Source organism: Geotrypetes seraphini, chromosome 2 (assembly GCF_902459505.1).
Source record: "Geotrypetes seraphini chromosome 2, aGeoSer1.1, whole genome shotgun sequence".
Lineage (NCBI taxonomy): Eukaryota > Metazoa > Chordata > Amphibia > Gymnophiona > Dermophiidae > Geotrypetes > Geotrypetes seraphini.
Window position 1 is genome coordinate 460,309,823 of NC_047085.1, and position 20,600 is coordinate 460,330,422.

At 39.8% G+C, this 20,600-nt stretch overlaps 1 protein-coding gene across 6 annotated transcripts in view; it reads right to left on the reverse strand.

Annotated features, from left to right (window-relative positions):
- WDR37 (WD repeat domain 37) overlaps positions 1–20,600 on the reverse strand; it is a 197,021-nt gene that overhangs the window by 14,155 nt on the left and 162,266 nt on the right. For all 6 annotated transcript variants that reach the window (XM_033931543.1, XM_033931545.1, XM_033931546.1 and 3 more), the window contains exon 12: positions 6,004–6,138. In XM_033931543.1, the coding sequence (XP_033787434.1) occupies positions 6,004–6,138 (135 nt within the window). The remainder of the gene's footprint in view (positions 1–6,003; positions 6,139–20,600) is intronic.

Sequence of the window (20,600 nt, forward strand, 5' to 3'; positions counted from 1 at the left end):
TTTATTGCTTTAGGAGACATGTGTCACTGTTTCTGTGAAGCATTGTATGCAGAGTCCAGCTTCTTGCTGGTTCAATTTAACCTTTGTCTATGTATTTTTATTTTATCCCCCCTTTTACAAAACTGTGAAGCGTTTTTAGCACCAGCCTTGGTGGTAGCAGCTCTGATGCTCAGAATTTTATGAGCATCAGAGCTGTTACCTCCGTAGCTAAAATCCACACTACAGTTTTGTAAAAGAGGGAGGGGTTAGTTTGTGATTACATATTCCTTACTAGGCGAAGGTGTTTTCTGTGTTCTGTGTGTTTTCTGTTAGGATTGACGGTGTAGGATTGATCTGTGCTGGTCTGGCTTGTTTAGTTTTACAATGGGTGTATTGATGTACTGCTCACTGCAATATGTAAGATGCTGCCTTTTCCTAGGTACTCATGTGTGACGTGTGGTTTGTTACTAAAAATCATGTTTTTCTTACAGATGGGGGGGGTGCCAAAAAATGATGGGCCCCGGATGTTACATATGCTAGGTACGCCACTGTATGTAAAGATACCAGAAAGCTGGCGTAGCAAAAACTTCTAAGTTTTGAGTATTTAACCCTCCCACAATCTCACGGGCACTCGTTTCAAGTTTATTGAGATTTTGATTTAAACGCAATATCAAATATTTTCAATGCGTATAACAAAAATAAATTTGGGGAAATAAATAAAACCATTTGAACCAGTGTTCCCGCTAAGCTGCGCTGGCGCACAAAATATTACATCGCAGCGCACACGTTTCTCGTCACAGCGCACAATCGGAAGAGGCGTACGGCAGATGGCAGGGCGGCGAGAGGAGAATCGGGCGAGTTGGCTCATAACTTGCTGGCGCCCGATATTTTTGGCTCACGGTGAAAAAAGTTTGCTCACAACACCCGCCCGCTTAGAGGGAACACTGATCCTGGCAAAACCTAAGAGGGTTGAAGAGAAAGTTGACACTCAGGAAGTAAAAAGATTCTGCAGAACTGCTTGTCCAAACTGACTGTCTCTTCTGGAGTCTTGTTCAAACAATAGTGAAAAGTAAAAATGTGGATTGAGAACCAAGTATCTGCATTGCAGATGTTCTCAATAGATGCAGAATAGAAATGTGCCACTGAAGCAGCCATAACTTTGACATTGTGGACTATTACATGGCCCTGAAGGCTAGCCTAGCACAGCACAGTCTCAGTTTACGCAAAGGAGATAAGGTCTGTTAGCCAAGTGCAGATGGTTCTCTTGGTAACAGAACTCTGATGGGCAGACTGGATAGGCCATTTGGCCTTTATCTGCCATCATGTTTTTATGTTTCTAAAAGCCACAGACCAAGGTGTGAAGAGTTGACTCTCCAGGATGCATATGTGGCTTTGGAAAGACAACAAGCAGAACTATGGATTGGTTGAGATGGAATTCTGAGATGATTTTCTGTGAGCAGAAGTTGGTTAAGTTTGAAGCATTACTCTGTTGTGGTAGAATCTTGTCTAGGGAGGATCTGATACAAAGCCTCAAATTCACTCACACAGCCTTCAGCGATGAGAGCAATAAGGAAAACGTCTTTTCAAGTGAGAAGTTTGAGAGAGCAAGATGTAAGCAACTCAAAGGAGTAGAGGCTTGATAAGTGGTTTCATGTGGAATGGGCCTTTCATGGAAAGGGCTACCAAGAAATTAATAGATAGAAGATTTTTTTGTCCAAGGGAGCGTGAAAACGCACTGATAACACTGAGATGTTTGCAAATTGAATTGGTCTTTAGACCAGAGGTAGAGAAGTGAAGAAGGTAGTCCAGTATGTATGGAAGTAGACCGGTGATAGGTTCCAGAGAATGCAAAGCACAGCAGGTAACAGCACCGAGTTGAAGGTTTTCTAGGTGCTTCAATGATAGCAAATACTGCAGTCAAGAGGGAGAAAGCATTTATTTGCTCAGTGAAAGAAACCTCATTGTTACATCAGTAGTGTTGGAAATGGTTGCAACTTGCATGGTTAATTGGTCAACAGCTATAGGAGGTGTAGAAACCAAACCTGTCACAGCCAAAGGGGTGCTATGAATATCACGGTGTCTAGCTCTTATTGGAGGAAATGCATAGAGGTCTGTCCCCCCCAATAAATGAGGAAGGCAATGCGATTCAGGTTATAGAGTCTGGAGCAGAATTGTGGAAGTTTGTTGTGGGAGGAAGCCAAAAGACCTATGTGCAGTATTCCCCATTTGGAGAAAATCTGATGCAAGATGGTTGTGCTGAGAGACCATTTGAGGGGCTGAAGGAGTCTGCTCAATTTGTTTGCCAATACATTCAACTTGCCCACTAAGTAAACTGCTCTGAAAAGTATGCCATGAAAAGTTGCCATATTCCAGATCTCGATTGCTTCCATTCTAAGGGGGTGAGATCCCATGCCCCCTTCTTTATTCATAAAGAAAATGGCAACTTAAGATTGTCTGAATGGATAAGGACTGCCTGCTAAAGGTGATGGTCCTGGAATGTTTTGAGAGCGTTGCCTATTGCTCACAGTTCCAGAAGATTGATATGGAGGGTTTGTTTGTGGTGAGACCTTACTTCTTGAGTGTGGAGGCTATCCAGAAGAGTACCCCATTCTAACATCGAAGCATCTGTGATTAGAAGTATTTGATGGTGGTGGTGGTGGAGGGAGGGCTGAAAAGGAAGACCTCGAGTGAGATTGTGAGGAATCATCCACCACTGGAGAGTGTGACAGAGGTGAAAAATTGGAGCAGACAAATGTTTTGTGGCTTGAGACCATTGAGTCAATAGAGTCCAATGTGGAATTCTAAGGTGAAGAAGTACCAATGGAGTGATGCCATGTGACCAAGAAGGCGTAACATCTCTCATGTAGGAGGGCATTGAAAGGTGGAGGCTGTATGTCACAGGTGAATGAGACTGTCGACTCTCAGCTTCCATAGAAAAGTTCAACCCTGAGTAGTATCCAATAGAGCCCCTATAAACTCCAGCGCTTGAGAATGGTGCAGATGTAACTTTTGGGAGTTGACATCAAACCCAAGCAGCTCCGGGCGATGAACTGTTGAGTTTATGGGATGCTGAGCTGTTTGTGATGATGAAACGTTGATCAACCAGTTGTCCAGTAGGGAAAATATTTGAAACCCCATGTGCAAAGTGCTGCTACCATTACCACTAGGTATTTTGTAAAGACTCAAGGGGCTGAAGCCAGACCAAAGGGAAAGACTTTGTATTGGAAGAGTCAAGATCCAATGAGAAAGCGAAAATACTTTCTATGAGCAGGTAGGATGGGTATGTGAGTGTAGGCCTCTTTGAGATCTAGACAATAAAGCCAAGCACCTTTTTCCAGCAGAGGTAGGAGTCCAAGAGAAATAATAAATAGTAGTAGCGGTGGCCATGCAAAACGTCTCCTTCAACAAGTATTTCTTTAGACCCTGGAGGTCTAGACCAAGCCAAAGGCTTCCTGTCTTTTTTGGTAACAGGAAATACTTCAATTAGAACCCCTGGCCTCTCTCCTGCAGATAAACAGGTTCTATTGTGTTTAGCTGAGAGTTCTTGATGAAGGAGGGCCTTCTGGAGGGAGTTGAAAGGGGACTGAGATTGAGGTTGTGATCTCTGTGTCCTTTGTTGCTTTGCAAAGGGTTATTGAGCAGCAGGACTAGAAGATGATGAAGATAGCCAATTGTAACGCCGTTTGGTGTTTAGTAATAAGAACATCTGGATGAGGCACAATATCTTCTAGGATGATGAAAAAGACTGAGTATCTATGTGTTTTTTTTTATTTTATCTACAACCACTTGAATTTTATCTCCAAACAGGTCGTCTCCTTTACAAGGAACATATGAAAGGAGTTTTTGAACTGGAATTTCCAGATCAAAAACTAAGTTAGTCCAAACAGCACATTGCATTTGCCACTGCAGATGCTGGGGAAGAAACATCAAATGCATTGAACATTCCTCTAGCCATATATGTTCTCATAGTGAACATGTTCTTAGATAAATTGTTGAAAAGACAATTCTTCTGCCAATGAATGTGTTGAGTGGCTCCATGCTGACCCAAATGCTCAACATTGAGCAGGAGTGTGATACCTCTTCCTTGATCAATGCTTCGATGTATCCTCGGGCTGGGCTGAAGCAGGCTTGGAAGCCTTTAACACCTGTGAAGACTACATCTGCAGTAGCCTTAAAAGCTCTTGTCTGAGCATAGCCTATTTTTCCTCCTGAAGAGATGGCACCAGTACCAGAAGAGACATCAGCATTGAAGCAGCCTGCTATATCGGATGTCGGGGCATGGGAGACATTGATGTTAAGGCACGTCTATGAGGAGACATCAGCTGGATGGAAAGGGAGCAGTCTTCTGTGCGTTGACACTTACTATGAATCAAGGAATATGCAAAAGGGTTCAATGGCCCAGGGAGCTCGAGAAACTAAGATACCATTTTCGGTATCTTAGTTTCTCGAGCTCCCTGGGCCATTGATGCTCCTGGGAGGAAAAAAGGGCTCCCAGTGGCCCAAAAGTCAAAAAATGAAAAGATGATGAAAATGAACTAGTCAGGTAAAATACTGGAACACAATAAAATATATAACAAATTATGAGGAAAACAATAAAATATAAGTACAGGAAGGCACAAAAAGAAGGTAAAATTTGACAAGCTGTTGAGAAAACTAAGACACAGCTTCTCAGCTCCACAAAAAAGGAAGAACTGATGGCTCCACAAGCTGATGTCTGGTGGGAAGGTACCGGCATGCATGAAGTATGGCAGTGGTGTCCACACTTTTTGGGCTTGCGAGCTACTTTTAAAATGACCAAGTCAAAATGATTTACCAACAATAAAATTTAAAAAAAATACAAAGCACACTGTAGGCAGAGAAAATGTTAATTATCATTTATATTCCGGGTTTTTTTTCAAAGAGGTCAAGGTAGATGACTTTATGCAATGTCACCTCAGTAACAACTATACAAAAATAGCCAAATATATCCCTTCCCTTTTTACTAAACCGCGATAGCGGTTTTTTAGCGCGGGGAGCTGCGCTGAATGCCCTGCGTGACTGGCTGGCCCGGAACTTCCTCTCCAACATAAGAATTGACATAATTGGGAGGGGAAGGCTGGTGGGTCTGGCGCTTCTGCTGTCCTGTTTACGGCATCAGGAAGTAGGGAGAAAGCGAAGGCAACACGAGTCTATCACGGAGCCTTCGCGATCTACTGGTCAATCGTGATCTTTAGGGCACCCCTGAAGTATGGGTACTACCTAAAGATATAAAGTGACAGGGCACTTGGTAGTGTCCGTAATGGGTTCCATAGATGACATCACCCAAAGAATATTACCTGCTTGTCTTTGGAGAATACTAGCATATTAAAAAAAAAGTTGTCATTCTTAAATACATTTATCAGCACACTCCAAAAAGTTATACCTACTATGAACAAATTCTAAAATTAGAAAACCAGACCTACTTCCAATAAAGTGCCTGTGATTCACATATCTCAGCATACAGGCATAGCTTTATTTCTGGTCACTGAATATTTGATTTAGGGGGTCCTTTTACTAAGCTGTGATAAAAACCTGTGCTTTTAGCTCACTTATGCATGGGTTTTTCCCATGCACTAAAACCATTTTTTACTGCAGCTGTAAAACAGCTTCTCCTCTTTTTTAAAATTATTATTAATGGCCATGTGGAATTACCAATCAATTAAAAAATTATTGTGTGAGCACTTACCACCACCCATTTTGTAGGTGGCAAGGGTTTACATGGTATTCCAGAGCTAACCAGTTAGTGCACGCTAATGTGGATGCACTAACTCGTTAGCACAGGAATGCCCACTCTCTGCCCCTGTTACAACCCCTGCCCCCAAATATTTTAGCGTGCATATTAATGTGCGCTAATTTGGCAGTTACAATTACAGCAGGACGCGTGTGACCAAAGGTATGCCATTTAAAGCTGCGTTTGACAAGCATTAGCGGCTAACACAATTTAGTAAAAGGGCCCCTCAGTCATTTTTAGCCATTCTTTCTACTGCTTTGCACTTTGCTTCTTACCTATTTACTGCAGAGTCTGTTCGGATTGTGGCAATAGGAGATCGCATGTTTTTCAAATCCCAAACTTTCACAGTGCGGTCATCGCTACCAGACACTACATTATCACCAACAGTAAACACAGCTGAGGTCACTGTACTAAAAAGAAAAACATTTAAAATATTTTAAAATGCCAAGACTGGATATGGACAGTCTTTTTTTTTTTTTTTAACATAGCAGTTTTCTGCTGCTTTGTTGTACTTTCATTGCAATAAAAAATTGGGCCAAGACCTGATGCAACATCTGGCAAGTTTTCAACCAATATACATTTCTCTAAGCAGTTTACTCTAGTTGAGTCACTGGAGCCACAACTTACACTTATCCTCAGTAGTACTGCTTGATATTAGGCCATTTTTTTAAAAAATAAATCTTTATTGATTTTCAAGGTTTATCCAAAGTGCAACAATTATACAATCAAAAATATCAATGAACAGCACTAACATACTTACAATAAACTGAAAACAAATTACCCTCCCCCCCAACTTCCCTCTCTCTCCCTACCTGGATGTATCTTTCAACTAAAGTTTTAATCAGTCTATTGTTTAACATACGACTCCAATGGACTCCAAATAACTTTATGGTAAAATGATTTTTATTACAGCAGATAAAACACAGTACCAAGATTCATCCTAACAAGCAGTGCTCCAGTAACAGTTTAATAGAGAACATTCCCCCCCCCCCCCAGGACCAGGTTCCCAATGGTGAACATAAAGAGTAGCAGCTCAAATAAAAACAGCAAAGTTTCAATCAGCAATTCAAAACACGAGTCATGGTGTTCCAGAAAAGCTCCCAAATAGACGTGAAGCACTCCCCCCAACAAAGTGGAAAGATCAGGTACATCTCTGCGCTCCCAAGCCAGCAGGAGAATCATCTGAGAATGCCACATGGGAATGTTTGGAGCTTCAGTGTCCAGCCATTTAAGAAAAATACATTTTAAGGCACATAAGATGGACCACCAAAGAAATGCACACAAGTCTGCTGGTCTCGGATGATAAGATGGAGGAAGTCCAAAGAGCAGGCGAGGCAAGGGTCGAATATGCACAGTCCAAAGAGTCCCAATATAAGTAAGGAGTCCCTACCAAAAAGCATGTACAGCCGGACAGGACCACAGCATATGGCCCAATACAGCAGTCAGATGCCCACATTTGTCACACAAGGCTGTGGGCCGAAATTTTGCACAATATGCCCTATAAGGTGATACATAGATTTGAAATAACAGTTTATATTGCATTTCCCAAAAGTACGCATACTTTCTCAGAGCAGGCAGCCGGGCCACAGCATGGGACATAACATCCTCCGGAATATCACATTCAAATCCTGTGACCAAGCTGCTTGAAGTGTACCATAGTCCGGCAAGGGGGTCTCATCCTTCAAGTGTCTGTGATGAAACTTGAGGGGAACTTTCATCTGGGAGCCAAAAGTATAGGCTATAGACAATAAGTCCTGACGAGCAGAATACAAGTTGGTCTTGGTCAAAGTGGCCACATAATGCGCAATCTGCATATAAACAAATCTATCAACAGCAGTGAGGCCATGAATCTGACAAAATGTTTGAAAAGGTTGGATAGAGCCATCATCCTGCACCAGATGAAATAAAAAGATCAACCCCCCATGCCGCCCACTGCTTACACCGGGAACCCCCCATGCCCAGGGAAAAATTTTGATTACCGCACAAAGGCAGAAGAGGAGACTCACTGACACTAATGCCATGAAATTTACACATCCATTTCCACACCTTCCTTAAGGGAAGGCCAAACATCAAATAACTTTAAAAACCTTACTATTCCCTGATTGTTCTGCTAGCATCCTTTCATATCTATAATATAAACAAACAGCTCCTTTTATCAAGGTGCGCTATGGGGGGTTAGCACGTCGGACATTTCATCACGCGCTATCCCCCGCGGCACACCGAAAAACTAACGCCTCGTCAATGGAGGCGTTAGCAATTAGCGCGGAGGCGGTTGAACGCGCGATATTCCGCGCGTTAACTGCCTACCGCAGCTTGATAAAAGGAGCCCAAAGTGTTTCCCACCATAAAGAAAAGTTCAACCTATCCCAATTTTTCCAATTTCTAGTTATTAATTGCATGGCCACCCCAGCCATAATAATAAGTCTATTTTTTATATTTGTCAATTGGACTATTAAGTTTTAACAATGTCCCAAATAAAACCATGAGAAAAAGAATCTCCCAAGCCCCAAGAAGGAAAACTGTGTTCAGGGAGTTTTGTCAGCTCCCTATTTTTCGGGATTTTCTTTGATCCAAATAAAACCATGTCATACGACAATGGAATAGACAGACCTAATACCAGGTTGATTTTGCACCAAATTGACTTCCAGAAATTGAGTATGAATGGGCAATAAAATAAAAGATGATCCAGTGTCCCTACTGCAAGTTGACAGTGCCAGCATCTATTAGATTTTGAGCTATCTAATTTTTGTAAATGAACAGGGGTCCAAGTTTGTCTCATAGATGCTGATGCTGTACATCTGATTCTCCAAGTCCAAATCCGTGGCCATTGCATAGCAGAAATATTCTGCTTTGTTTCTATACTCCAAATATCTCTTAAGCTTGTTTTAGGTTTTTTCTCCAAATATTCAGATATTAATTTATACCACTTGGCAGCCTGATGCCCTTGAAAATATGTCTGGAAACATAGACCAGGCAAACTATACAGACTTTTTAAATTGTGCCAGTCAGGGAACCCCTTCTGAATGGCCTGTTTCAACTGCAACCATTTATAACCTTGAGATTTTGAAATATCGAATGATTGTTGTAACTGTAATAAAGATACCATTTTCCCATTAAAAATTACATCATCTAGAGTATATATGCCTGCCTGCAACCACTGTTTCCAGAGGATTTTAGACTCGCAGATTTGTATCTTGGAGTTCAACCATAGGGATTGATTTTTAGTGTGCTGTATCAGAATAGGAGTTAAAAAATCAATAAATTTTAACGCAATCCATGTTGAATGAAAAATAATATTGTCCTTGTATATTCTAGGAAGCTTGATACTCAAAATATGGCTAAGATAAAATGGGCTTTCTTCAAAAAGAGAAAATATAATATTCTACAAATATTCTTAAATAATTAATTAATTAATTATTAGTGCTCAGTGAAAGCCAATACAAACTTCAAGGCATAAGAGCACGGGACTCTACCAGTTCAGGCTTAAATACATCATAGCACTCCTCCCTTCCTAACAATATAATAACTAAAGCTCAAAAAAACTAAAGCTCTAAGAAAACATAAGAGAGGGGGTACTTATCTCTGCTGAATTGAGAGCGTTTGCTAGCGGTTATGCCGCCATCAAGTCTTGAGTGGGACACTTATCCAATATGATGCTGTTTATAGTTAATAAGAAAGTGCTGAGCAAATCTTCCTCTTGAAAAAGCTGAAGGGGAAACACATATCGTGTCAAGCAATTACCGGACTACACATACTGTGTCGAGGAAGGAGGATGTTTTTAAAGGATAAACAGGATATTTCATATGGTTTTTTGCAAGATGGACTAAATGGATTGTGTTGTGGACTTTATTTTTTGGTATTTGTTTTTTGCATTTGTGTTTTTTGAATTTTTTTGAACTTTTGGAGTGAATGGGGAGCACTAAGCACTTTTTGGACTAGAAGCAGAAGACTGGGACTTAATGACAACTTCAGCAGAGATAAGTACCCCCCTCTCTTATGTTTACTTAGAGCTTTAGCTTTTTTTGAGCTTTAGTTATTATATTGGTAGGAAGGGAGGAGTGCTATCATGTATTTAAGCCTGAACTGGTAGAGTCCCGTGCTCTTATGCCTTGAAGTTTGGCTTTCACTGAGCACTATTAATTAATTAATTATTTAGCTAAGAATATTTTTAGAATATTATATTTTCTCTTTTTGAAGAAGGTGATTTTTGCAACAGAGAATTTATATTTGTAACTCCCATTTATACTGAGTGTAAGATGTAATGGGGTCATAAGATGACTTTACAGAATCAACCAATCCGGCAGATTCGTTCAGGAAGGATCCAATATATACCCTGATGCAAAATAAAAGCTTGATGATATCTGTAAAAATTTGTAAAATTTACCCCTCCCATTGATTGAGATTTTTGCAAAGATACTAAGGCTATTCTAGGAGTTTTACCAAGCCAAAGGAATTTTGAAAGAATCCCATTTAGTTTTTTGTAAAAAGATGATTGAAAATAAATTGGTAACATACTCATTTGGTAACAAACTACAGGTGAGATCATCATTTTGATGGTTTGGACTCTCTCCCACCACGAAAGATGTAATGGATTCCAATGCTCACACATTTCTTTGACTTTCAACAATAAGGATCTTTCATTTACTGTAACTGTATCTTCCAATGTTTTTTGAATCGTTATACCTAAGTATTTTATTCCCTCTTCCTTCCAAAGGAATGGAAATGGATCAAATATTCCCTTCACACAGTATACATTCAATGGAAGAATTTCTGATTTGCTCCAATTTATTTTATATCCAGAAAATTTACCAAAATGATCAATCAAATCCAGTAAATGAGGGATGGTTGATTCAGGATTTTTCAAATGAAGAAAAATATCATCTGCATAAGCCGAAACTTTATCATCTCAACCTGCATATGGAATTCCCTGTATCTCCTCTGCCTGCTGAATAGCCAACAAGGGTTCCAAAACAATATCAAAAATCAAAGGAGATAAGGGACATCCTTGTCTAACTTCCATCTTTAAACAAAAACGTTCCGAGAACATAGTAATATATAAACTGGTTGAGGGGAACTATACAAAGTTTGAATCATTTGAATAAATCTGGAACCTATCCCAAACCAATCCATTGCTTGGTACATAAAAGTCCATTCTACTCGATCAAAGGCCTTCTCTGCATCCAAGGATACAGAAAAGGCCTGATCTTCTATTGTTTTTGCTAAATTAAGCATATGAAGTACCAATCTAGTTTTATTTGCAGAATGTCTTCGGGCAACAAAACCCATTTGGTGCATTGCAATAACATAAGGGTGAGCCTTAGCTAATCTCAGAGCCAATAGTTTAGCCAAAATTTTCCATCCACATTAATTAAAGAAATGTGATTGATACAAATGAAAAAGATAAGGTAATAGTATACTCTGAAAGGATTTGAAAAACTCCACAGTATATCCATCACCACCCGGAGCAGATCCTGCTCTAAGAGACTTCAATGCTGATTGGAGTTCTGAAAAAGATATAGGTGCCTCAAGATTTTCTTTTACCTGCTCTGGAATTTTGGGCCCACAAATTGAATTCAAAAAGTCTCTACCTCCATTCTCTTTATTTGAATATAGCTCAGAAGAGTATAAAGCTTTATAATAATTCAAAAATTTGTTTAAAACATCAGTTATATGGGTATAAATCTTGCCTTTTCATCTTTAATGGCTGGAATCTTTTCTCTTCTCTTTTTAGCTTTAAGATAGTTAGCCAACACTCTTTCCACTTTATTAGAGTTTCCATAATACACCGCCTGTTGACAAAACAAATCTTTCCTAGCCAATTGTGAGCAAATCTCATTATATTTGTATTTAACCTTCATTAGGGCAGTAAAAAAATTTCTGGATTCCATTTTAAGGCCAATTTTGATTCTAAATCAGAAATCATTTTTTCCAAAATAGAAAACTCCATTCTAAGCAACTTCATAACATGCACCGAATAGGATATAATCAGCCCTCTTAAGGTTGCCTTAAAAGCATACCATATAGTTTCCAAAGGGATCTCCTCCGAGGCATTGAGTTGAAAAATCTCCTTCACTTTTATTTGAATTTCCCCTAGAAAGTTTGAGTCTGTAAGTAGTGTATTATTGAACCTCCAAACAGGTCTCTGACAATCCTCTTTAGTGAACTGATATTCAATCCAAATTCCCGCATGATCTGTCAAAATGATAGGATCTATGTTAGCTTTTGTGACCTGTTGAATTAAATGATCTGAAACAAACAAACAAAAAAAATCAATTCTTGAAAATGATTTATGAACTAAGGAACAAAATGTAAATTCCCGAGCATTAAAATTGAAAATCTGCCAAATTTCTTTTAAACCACAATTGTTCATGATATTATCAAGACCTAAAGATTTCAATTGTCTACTTGGTTGTTTATCCATAATTGGATCTATTACAGCATTGAAGTCTCCAGCTATGATTAAATTAGGCGTAGCGAGTAAAATAATTACTTGTTGGAGTTTCTTAAAGAATTCCGCCTGATTTGTATTTGGTGCATAAATATTAAAAAGCGTCAGGGTATCATTTCCTGAAGTCATATTAACATAGAGCCATCTACTCATTAGATCAGCCCGAAAGTTATCAAACTTAGCAGATATCATCTTATTAATCAGGATTGCCACACCAGCCTTTTTCCCTATTGCTGGAGCAAAAAAACAATGTTTTATCCAACTACCTTCTAATTTAGCCACCTCAATTGCTGACAAATGAGTCTCTTGTATAAAATATATGTCAGCTTGTTGTTTTTTCAAAAAATTAAGAATCTGAAGTTTTATAAACTTTATTAAATTTTCAAGGCTAACAAAGTGCAGAAAATTATACATATATTAATCATCAGAATCAGCACTTATAATCAATCAATAACAATACAAAATAAATTATCCCCTTCCCTTCCAGTACATTCAATCAAGGAATAAAACAAAGAGATAACCCCCACCACTCTTCCCTGGATGTGTGTATAATTCTAAAAGAAATTAAGGTAAAAGACAACTATTCCAAAGTAACAAAAGACGTTAATGGACCCCAGACTAACCTGAATAAATTATTATGCTCCAACATGTCAGAGTTCATTTTCTCACTTATAACATAAACATAAATTCACCCAACAAAAAGTAAAACTCAGCCAATCCCAATTTTTCCAATTGTGAGTCACCATTTGCATGGCAATCCTGGTCATAATAATGAAAAGCCGGCATTTATATCAGTCCAATGGGGGTTTAGAATGCAATAATGTCCCACAGATGGCTACATCATAGATTAATGGAATCAATGATTCCAATGTTAATATGTCCCCATATCGACTTCCAAAAATTGAGTATCAAAGGGCAATAGAACAACAGATGATCCAGTGTCCCTATTTCAAAATGACAGTGCCAGCATCTATTGGATTTAGAACTATCTAACTTCTGCAAACAAACTGGGGGGTCCAAAAAAATCATATTTAATAAAAAAAACAACAGGTTTGTCTCATAGATGCTGATGCTGTACATCTTATCCTCCAAGTCCAAATTCGTGGCCATTGAGAAGCAGAAATTTCTTACGTTTTATTATGACCATCAAATTTACCAATTCCCTTTGTTCCTTATTGTGTTTTCCCTTTTCATGTATATTCTAACAGATAAAGATATTGTAACTTTTCCCTCCTTCCTTGCCCATTCATGTTAGTTCTCTATCTTAATTGTTTTAAGGTTAATGGAATTATATTGACTGTTCCTTTTTAATTGTTATACTGCTTTATATTGTTTGTCTAATGTCTAATTCGTCTCAACCGTACGTGAAACCACCATTCGGTGGCTTTTAAATTGTACATCGCTTAGATATTTTTATAGGCGATTCATCAAATGCTAATAAACTTGAACTTGAATGCTCCAAATGTCTCTCAGACTAGTTTTTTTTTATTATTCAAATATTCCGATATTAATTTATATCACTGGGCTGCCTGATGCCCTAGCATATCTGTCTGGAAGCATAGGCCTGGCAAGCTACTTAAAAAAAAAAAATTAAGAATATTTTTCTTCTTGATGGGATGATTGAGTCCATTAGCATTCAATGAATAAAATTTTAAAGCCATTTTATTTGATAGAGATATACTAGAGAGTGGAAACCTAATATCATATTCACCAAAATTAAAATTAATCCATCCAAACACATCCAGGATCCCAATCTAAAACTACCCCCATTCCCTCCCATATCCCATCCCTTAAAATAACACAAAAGCTTGGATGCAAACATACAGACTGGCAATTACCATCTTCCCCTATGCACCATAAATTTTCCCAAATTAACCCTCCATGTTCTAATGAATACTAATAAAATTAAATTTTAATTTCCTAATGATTTGTAATTACCATACAATATAATTTAAAAATAAATTATTAACTCATGTAGGTGTTTAATTAAACATTATGCATTATATCTTATCAGTAGCTGCCTCAATCAAGAGAAACAAGAGAAATCTAAGACAGGAATTTAGCAAAATATAAATTATAATAAATTCATTGAGAACATTATACTATTGAGAATATCTAAAATCATGACATTCTATTAATTATTATCAACATTTTGCACATTGGTATGCCTCCAATTAATTAAGACAATTACTTAAATCCATTAAGAAAGGATATAAACTCATAAACAATATACTATTAGTTGCCACTAGCAGATAACATTTAACTAATTAAATAATCAAATGGAAGCTGTATAAATCAATAATACAATAGGAAGGGCTCCCAAAATCATAACCCTATTAATCATAAAATAGTAAAAAATTGATAAAAATAAGAATATAAAAATAAATAAAATAAAAACAACATCACTGTTATCCTACTCACATAATTAATGAAGTAATAAATTTAACGAGAATATATAGTTTTCAAACAGACACCATCTTGGGAGGAGGAACTCTATCTTAGAAGTATGGAACCTCATTAAAGCCGCTGTATCCGTCTGGAACCGTCACCTCTTCTGCAACACATAACTGCTGTATTCCAACTATTACTGCACAGCAACTTCTTGAATGATCAGTAGAATAGATCTTTATTTGTGACAATTGCCAGAGCAAAGATTTAACAATTACAGGTCCTGTGGATAGCTGATAGGTCTGGAGCTTATATTTGTTAGTGGTAATGAAAGCAGGCTTGAACTTGGTGAGCTAAAAGATTTAGCAGTTGAATACTTTGCGCGTTTTGAGTCCTCAAATCTATTGCCACATCAAAAAAGAAGCTGCTCATAAGGAATTACATGCATATGGAACTGCCTTTTTATTGGCAGATTCTGAAACCCCCAGAGGGAAATGAGAGACAAGCATTCACCAGAGTTTTATTGCACCGGAGCAGTTGCTGAGGAGTCACAGCTTGACCACCGCCAAAAAGATAAATAATGAGTGAAAGGAGTAGAGTTTAAGATCTAATCATTATGCGGTGGTTTGAGATAGTGAACAGCTGTGATGGTCTCATGCAATTACCTCCGTGGTTATCACTAGAGGTGGGTTGTAGGGTCTGAGCTTTTCACATAAGAAAAAATATAATATAGATTTTTTAATCATAAAATATATATATGTGGTGATTAGGGAAGTACTATATAAGAAGATCACCTGAATTTAATTATTTATTTTTCAAAGCTTATCGGATTATTCAAATTGAGCCACATACTGGAAATATAGAGCCGAATGAGTGCTGCAAATTGGAATTTAATTTGACTGGAGGAAGAAATAGATTTGTTATCCATAAGCTCATCTATAAGAATGAAGTCACTGCTCTCCGGAATCAAGCTATCAACTCTCTCTCTTCTCTAGAGCGACTCTTTTACTTTCAAGCACCTCCGCCCTCTTACCTCTCCTTACAGCAACGTTCATATAGTCTCCAAAGCCCCTACCTCTCCAGCAGCATTGCAGCCCAGCTTAAAACTGAAACTCTCCTGCTTATCGAGTTCCAAACGCGGCCACTGTTGCTATAGCATAGAAACATAGAAACATAGAAAGATGACGGCAGATAAGGGCTACAGCCCATCAAGTCTGCCCACACCATCGACCCTCCCTTTTAAGTCTAATGTCCCATTTAAGTAGATTTGTAAGAATGCCATTCTACTGCCCCGCTCTTTCAAGTCTATACACTAGTGATCCTATCCTTTGGGTGACCCTCGTAGGGATCCTACATAGGTATCCCATTTATTCTTGAAGTCTGGGACGCTGTGTGCCTCTATCACCTGCATTGGAAGCTTGTTCCAATGCTCAATCACTCTCTCCGTGAAGAAGTACTTCCTGGCATCTCCACGAAACTTCCCTCCCCTGAGTTTGAGCGGATGACCTCTTGTGGTCGAGGGTCCCTTCAGGAGAAAGATATCATCTTCCACCTCAACCCGTCCCGTGATGTACTTAAATGTCTCAATCATGTCTCCCCTCTCCCTACGCTCCTCGAGAGAGTAGAGCTGTAACTTGCTCAGTCTTTCCTCGTACGGGAGACCCTTTAGCCCCGAGACCATCCTGGTGGCCATCCGCTGAACCGATTCAACTCTGAGCACATCTTTACAGTAGTGTGGCCTCCAAAATTGCACACAGTATTCCAGATGAGGTCTCACCATGGCTCTATACAATGGCATCATGACTTCAGGCTTCCTGCTGACGAAGCTTCTCCTGATACAACCTATCATCTGCCATGCTTTAGATGAAGCCTTCTCCACTTGAGTGGCAGCTTTCATATCAGCACTGATGATTACTCCTAAGTCTCGTTCTGCCGTAGATCTGGTTAAAGTTTCTCCATTCAGGGTGTAAGTTCTGCAAGGGTTTCTGTTTCCGAGATGCATGACCTTACATTTCTTGTCGTTGAAGCCCAGCTGCCAGATCGAGGACCAGCTTTCCAGAGTACGCAGGTCTTGCTCCATAGCATCCTTTAGATTATAGTCGTTTACTATATTACATAGTTTGGCATCATCAGCGAATAAGGTTACCTTGCCTTGAAGCCCTTGAGTCAGATCCCTAATGAATATGTTGAAGAGGAGAGGGCCCAGGACCGAACCCTGTGGCACTCCGCTAGTCACTTCCGACATTTTAGAGAGAGTACCATTAACCACTACCCTCTGAAGTCTGCCACTAAGCCAATCTTTGACCCATGTAGTTAGAGTCTCTCCCAACCCCATTGATTTCATCTTGTTCAGCAGCCTGCGGTGTGGGACGCTGTCAAACGCTTTGCTGAAGTCCAGGTACACAACGTCCAAGGACTCGCCTGAGTCCAGTCTTTTTGTTACCCAGTCAAAGAAGCTGATAAGATTGGACTGGCATGACCTACCCTTGGTGAATCCATGTTGACTGGGATCCCGGAGATTTTCCTCGTTTAGGATCGTATCCAATCTATACTTAACCAGTGTCTCCATGAGTTTACACACTATTGAGGTGAGGCTTACCGGTCTATAGTTCGCAGCCTCAGCCTTGCAACCCTTTTTATGTAGAGGAACGACGTTGGCAGTTTTCCAGTCCAACGGTACTTTCCCCGTACTTAGTGAAAGATTGAAGAGCACTGCCAACGGTTCTGCCAGAACATCTCTCAATTCTCTGAGCACTCTTGGGTGTAGATTGTCCGGTCCCATGGCTTTGCTCACCTTGAGTCTTGCCAGTTCGTTGTAGACGTCCCCAGGTGTGAACTCAAAATTCTGAAACGGGTCATCCACGTCTTGTTTCTCTTTCAACTGTGGTCCATGTCCTGGTGCCTCGCAGGTGAAGACTGAGCAGAAATATTCATTTAGTAGTTCTGCTTTCTTGGAGTCCGCCACTGCGTAGTTTCCGTCCAGTTGTCTAAGGCGTACTATACCGTCTGTGTTCCTTTTCCTATCACTGATATACCTAAAGAAGGATTTGTCCCCCTTTTTAATGTTTTTTGCCAGAGTTTCTTCCACTCGAAGTTTAGCCTCCCTAACTGCTGTTTTGACTGCTGCAGATCTGGTCTTATATTCTACTTTAGTTTCTTTTTTTTGCGTACATTTGTAGGAAAGAAATGCTTTTTTCTTTTCCTTAATGAGGTGCGAGATCTCTCCAGTGAACCATTGGGGTTTGTTGTTTCTTTGCCGTTTATCTACTGATTTTATATAGCGATTAGTTGCTTCGTGTATGGATGATTTCAGGTATGACCACATAGTTTCCACATTGCCGGTCTCTGTTTGGTCCTGCAGCGTCTGATGAACGAAATCTCCCATGCGTGTGAAGTCGGTGCCCCGGAAATTGAGTACCTTTGTTTTTGTAATTGATTTAGGGGATCCTTTCCCAAGGTTGAACCATATCATGTTATGGTCGCTGGAGGCTAATGTATCTCCCACTGAAACCTCTGAGACGCTTTCCCCGTTGGTGAGTACCAGGTCTAGGATCACCTGGTCCCTAGTGGGCTCCGTTACCATCTGTCTGAGATGTACTCCTTTTATGGAGGTCAAAAGCTTCCTGCTGCTGCTGGTTGTTGCTGAAAATGTGTTCCAATCTGCATCAGGCATGTTGAAGTCCCCTAGCAGTACAGTGTCGCCCCATAGAGTTATGTTCTCTATGTCTTCAATTAATTCTGCGTCCATGTTTTCCGGTTGTCTTGGAAGTCTATTTTGTTAACAGGAAAAAACGTTGAAGTTTCACCCCTTCTCATACTATCTCATTTTTCACTGGCTCTCGTTAAACCTACTATAACTTAAACCAAAACACTTTCGTAAAAAAAAAAAAAAAAAAGAATAATAAGACTGAATTTTAATAAATTAAAAAACCCATTCCTTGTAAAAAAAACTTTGTATAACCTTCCACAAGAAAAACAAAGTTAAAATATAGATAAATCATCATTCCTTGTTGCTCCCCTATGTCATTGGATCAAAGTGCTGATTAATATAGTCCTGTAGTTTGATCGGATCCTCATAGTGCCTGGTTTTATTGTTGAATGTTATCTTCATGACTTCTGGATACAGCTGCCCATACTTAGCTCCCAATTGCTGCAGCAGAGGTCAGAGAAGCAGAAACTGTTTCCTCAAGCTAGCAGTAACTTTAGCAAAATCAAGCAGAAGATGGATTTTTGTTTCTTGCCATTTCAGTGACTTAATTTGTTTAGCAGCAGATAAAATGTCCAAAGCCTGTTGAAAATGAAGCACCCTGAATATCATGGGCCTGGGACCATTTTGTCTGTAAGATGCACGTAATGGTATTCTATGTGCTCTTTCTATTTCTAACGGATACTTCAGATTGAGGAAGCGCAGTTTAGGTAAGAAATCTTCTAGGCCAGTTTTAAAGAATTATTAAATAAATAGTTGTACAATACTGCTGCAAAGATCTTGGTTGAAGCAACAACGGATGATTTATGGCTTCCTTATACTATACAGCTTACAATGGTTACTAGCTGAGTGGCAAAATAAAATTTAAAGTACTTACAATGTTATTCTTTCCAGCCCAGTAGACAGTATTACCACAGTTAAAAAGGGTTCCTGAAAGAGGTAATTCTTTATTGAGAACCCAATGGGGCCATGTTTCACCCTCAGGCTGTAGAATATCAAACCCAAGAATCATAGCAATAATTCAAAATACCATTAAAAATACCACTGCTACAGAGCATTGGATATGGAGCCCTATAACCCTTTTAGGATATCACCCAAGAAGTATGAATGCAGACACCCTCAGGCTGTGCTAGGAATTCCATGATACAGCAAATCCCAGAGGCAAATACAAGGTTATTTCAGTAACAGAATATCTTTTGACAGGCCGACTCATGCTGTAATGCCGTGTGAGAACCATTATGAGAATAGTTTGATATTCCTAGGTGTTTTGTTTTTTTACCATTCTAGTTTCAAACGTGTACATTCCAACTATAAATTTATATAACAGAATAACTAGTGGTATACCAAATTAGTCTATATCAGAGGATCTCAACACACGGTATGCATACTCCAGGGGGTACATGCACCATTATCAGGGGATAGACAATATAGTAAGTCTCCTAACCTCCTTCTGCCATTCTATCCCCAGCCCTCCTGAACTAGCAGCAGTAGCTCACTGTGTTTTTAACTTCCACACACAGCTGCCACTAGAGTTACTTTAGCAATTCCATCAGGTAGCCTTGGGGTCTTTGCTAAGCCAGCCTCCCTCCGATGATGCAACTTCCTCTTTACTCAGAGGCAGCCGGCCTAGCAAAGGCCCCGAGGCTGCCTGAGGGAATTGCTCTACAGGCCCTGACACATTATTCTCCCTCCCAATCCCACGATTCCCCCCCCCCACGAAGTACCTGGTGGTCCAGCAGGAGTCTGTGTGTCAAGAGTGCAACCCTCTCACTCCTGCTTCCTCATGGCTGCCTTCTAAAATAGCTACCGCAACCTCTCGCAGCTGCTCGCGTTTCTTGGAGTACCACGAGCTGCCATGAGAGGTCACAGCAGCCATTTTAGAATGAACCACGAGCAAGCAGGAGTGAGAGGGCCATGTTCCTGCTACAAAGACTTTTGTTGGACCACCATGTACCTCGGTAGGCCTAGGGGGGTGGGGGAAATCATGGGGTTGGGAGATTAAAGGTTGGGGCCTGGAGAGGGGAGAGAAACTTGGCTATAGGTTGGGGGAGGGGCAGGGGAGAGAGGGAAGAATGAGAGGTGCAGAGACCTGCGAGGGGTTGGAAGGGGGAGAGATATCAGACCAGTGGAAAGGGAAGGGGGAGGGGGAGGGATGGAGAGTGGGGATAAATGGACAATACTCAGAACGGAAGAGCGTCACCAGTGGGGTACCACAGGACTTGGTGCTTGGACCCATGCTCTTCAACATCTTTATAAATGATCTGTACATTGGTACGACGAGTGAGGTGATTAAATTTGCGGATGATACGAAGTTATTCAGAGTAGTAAAG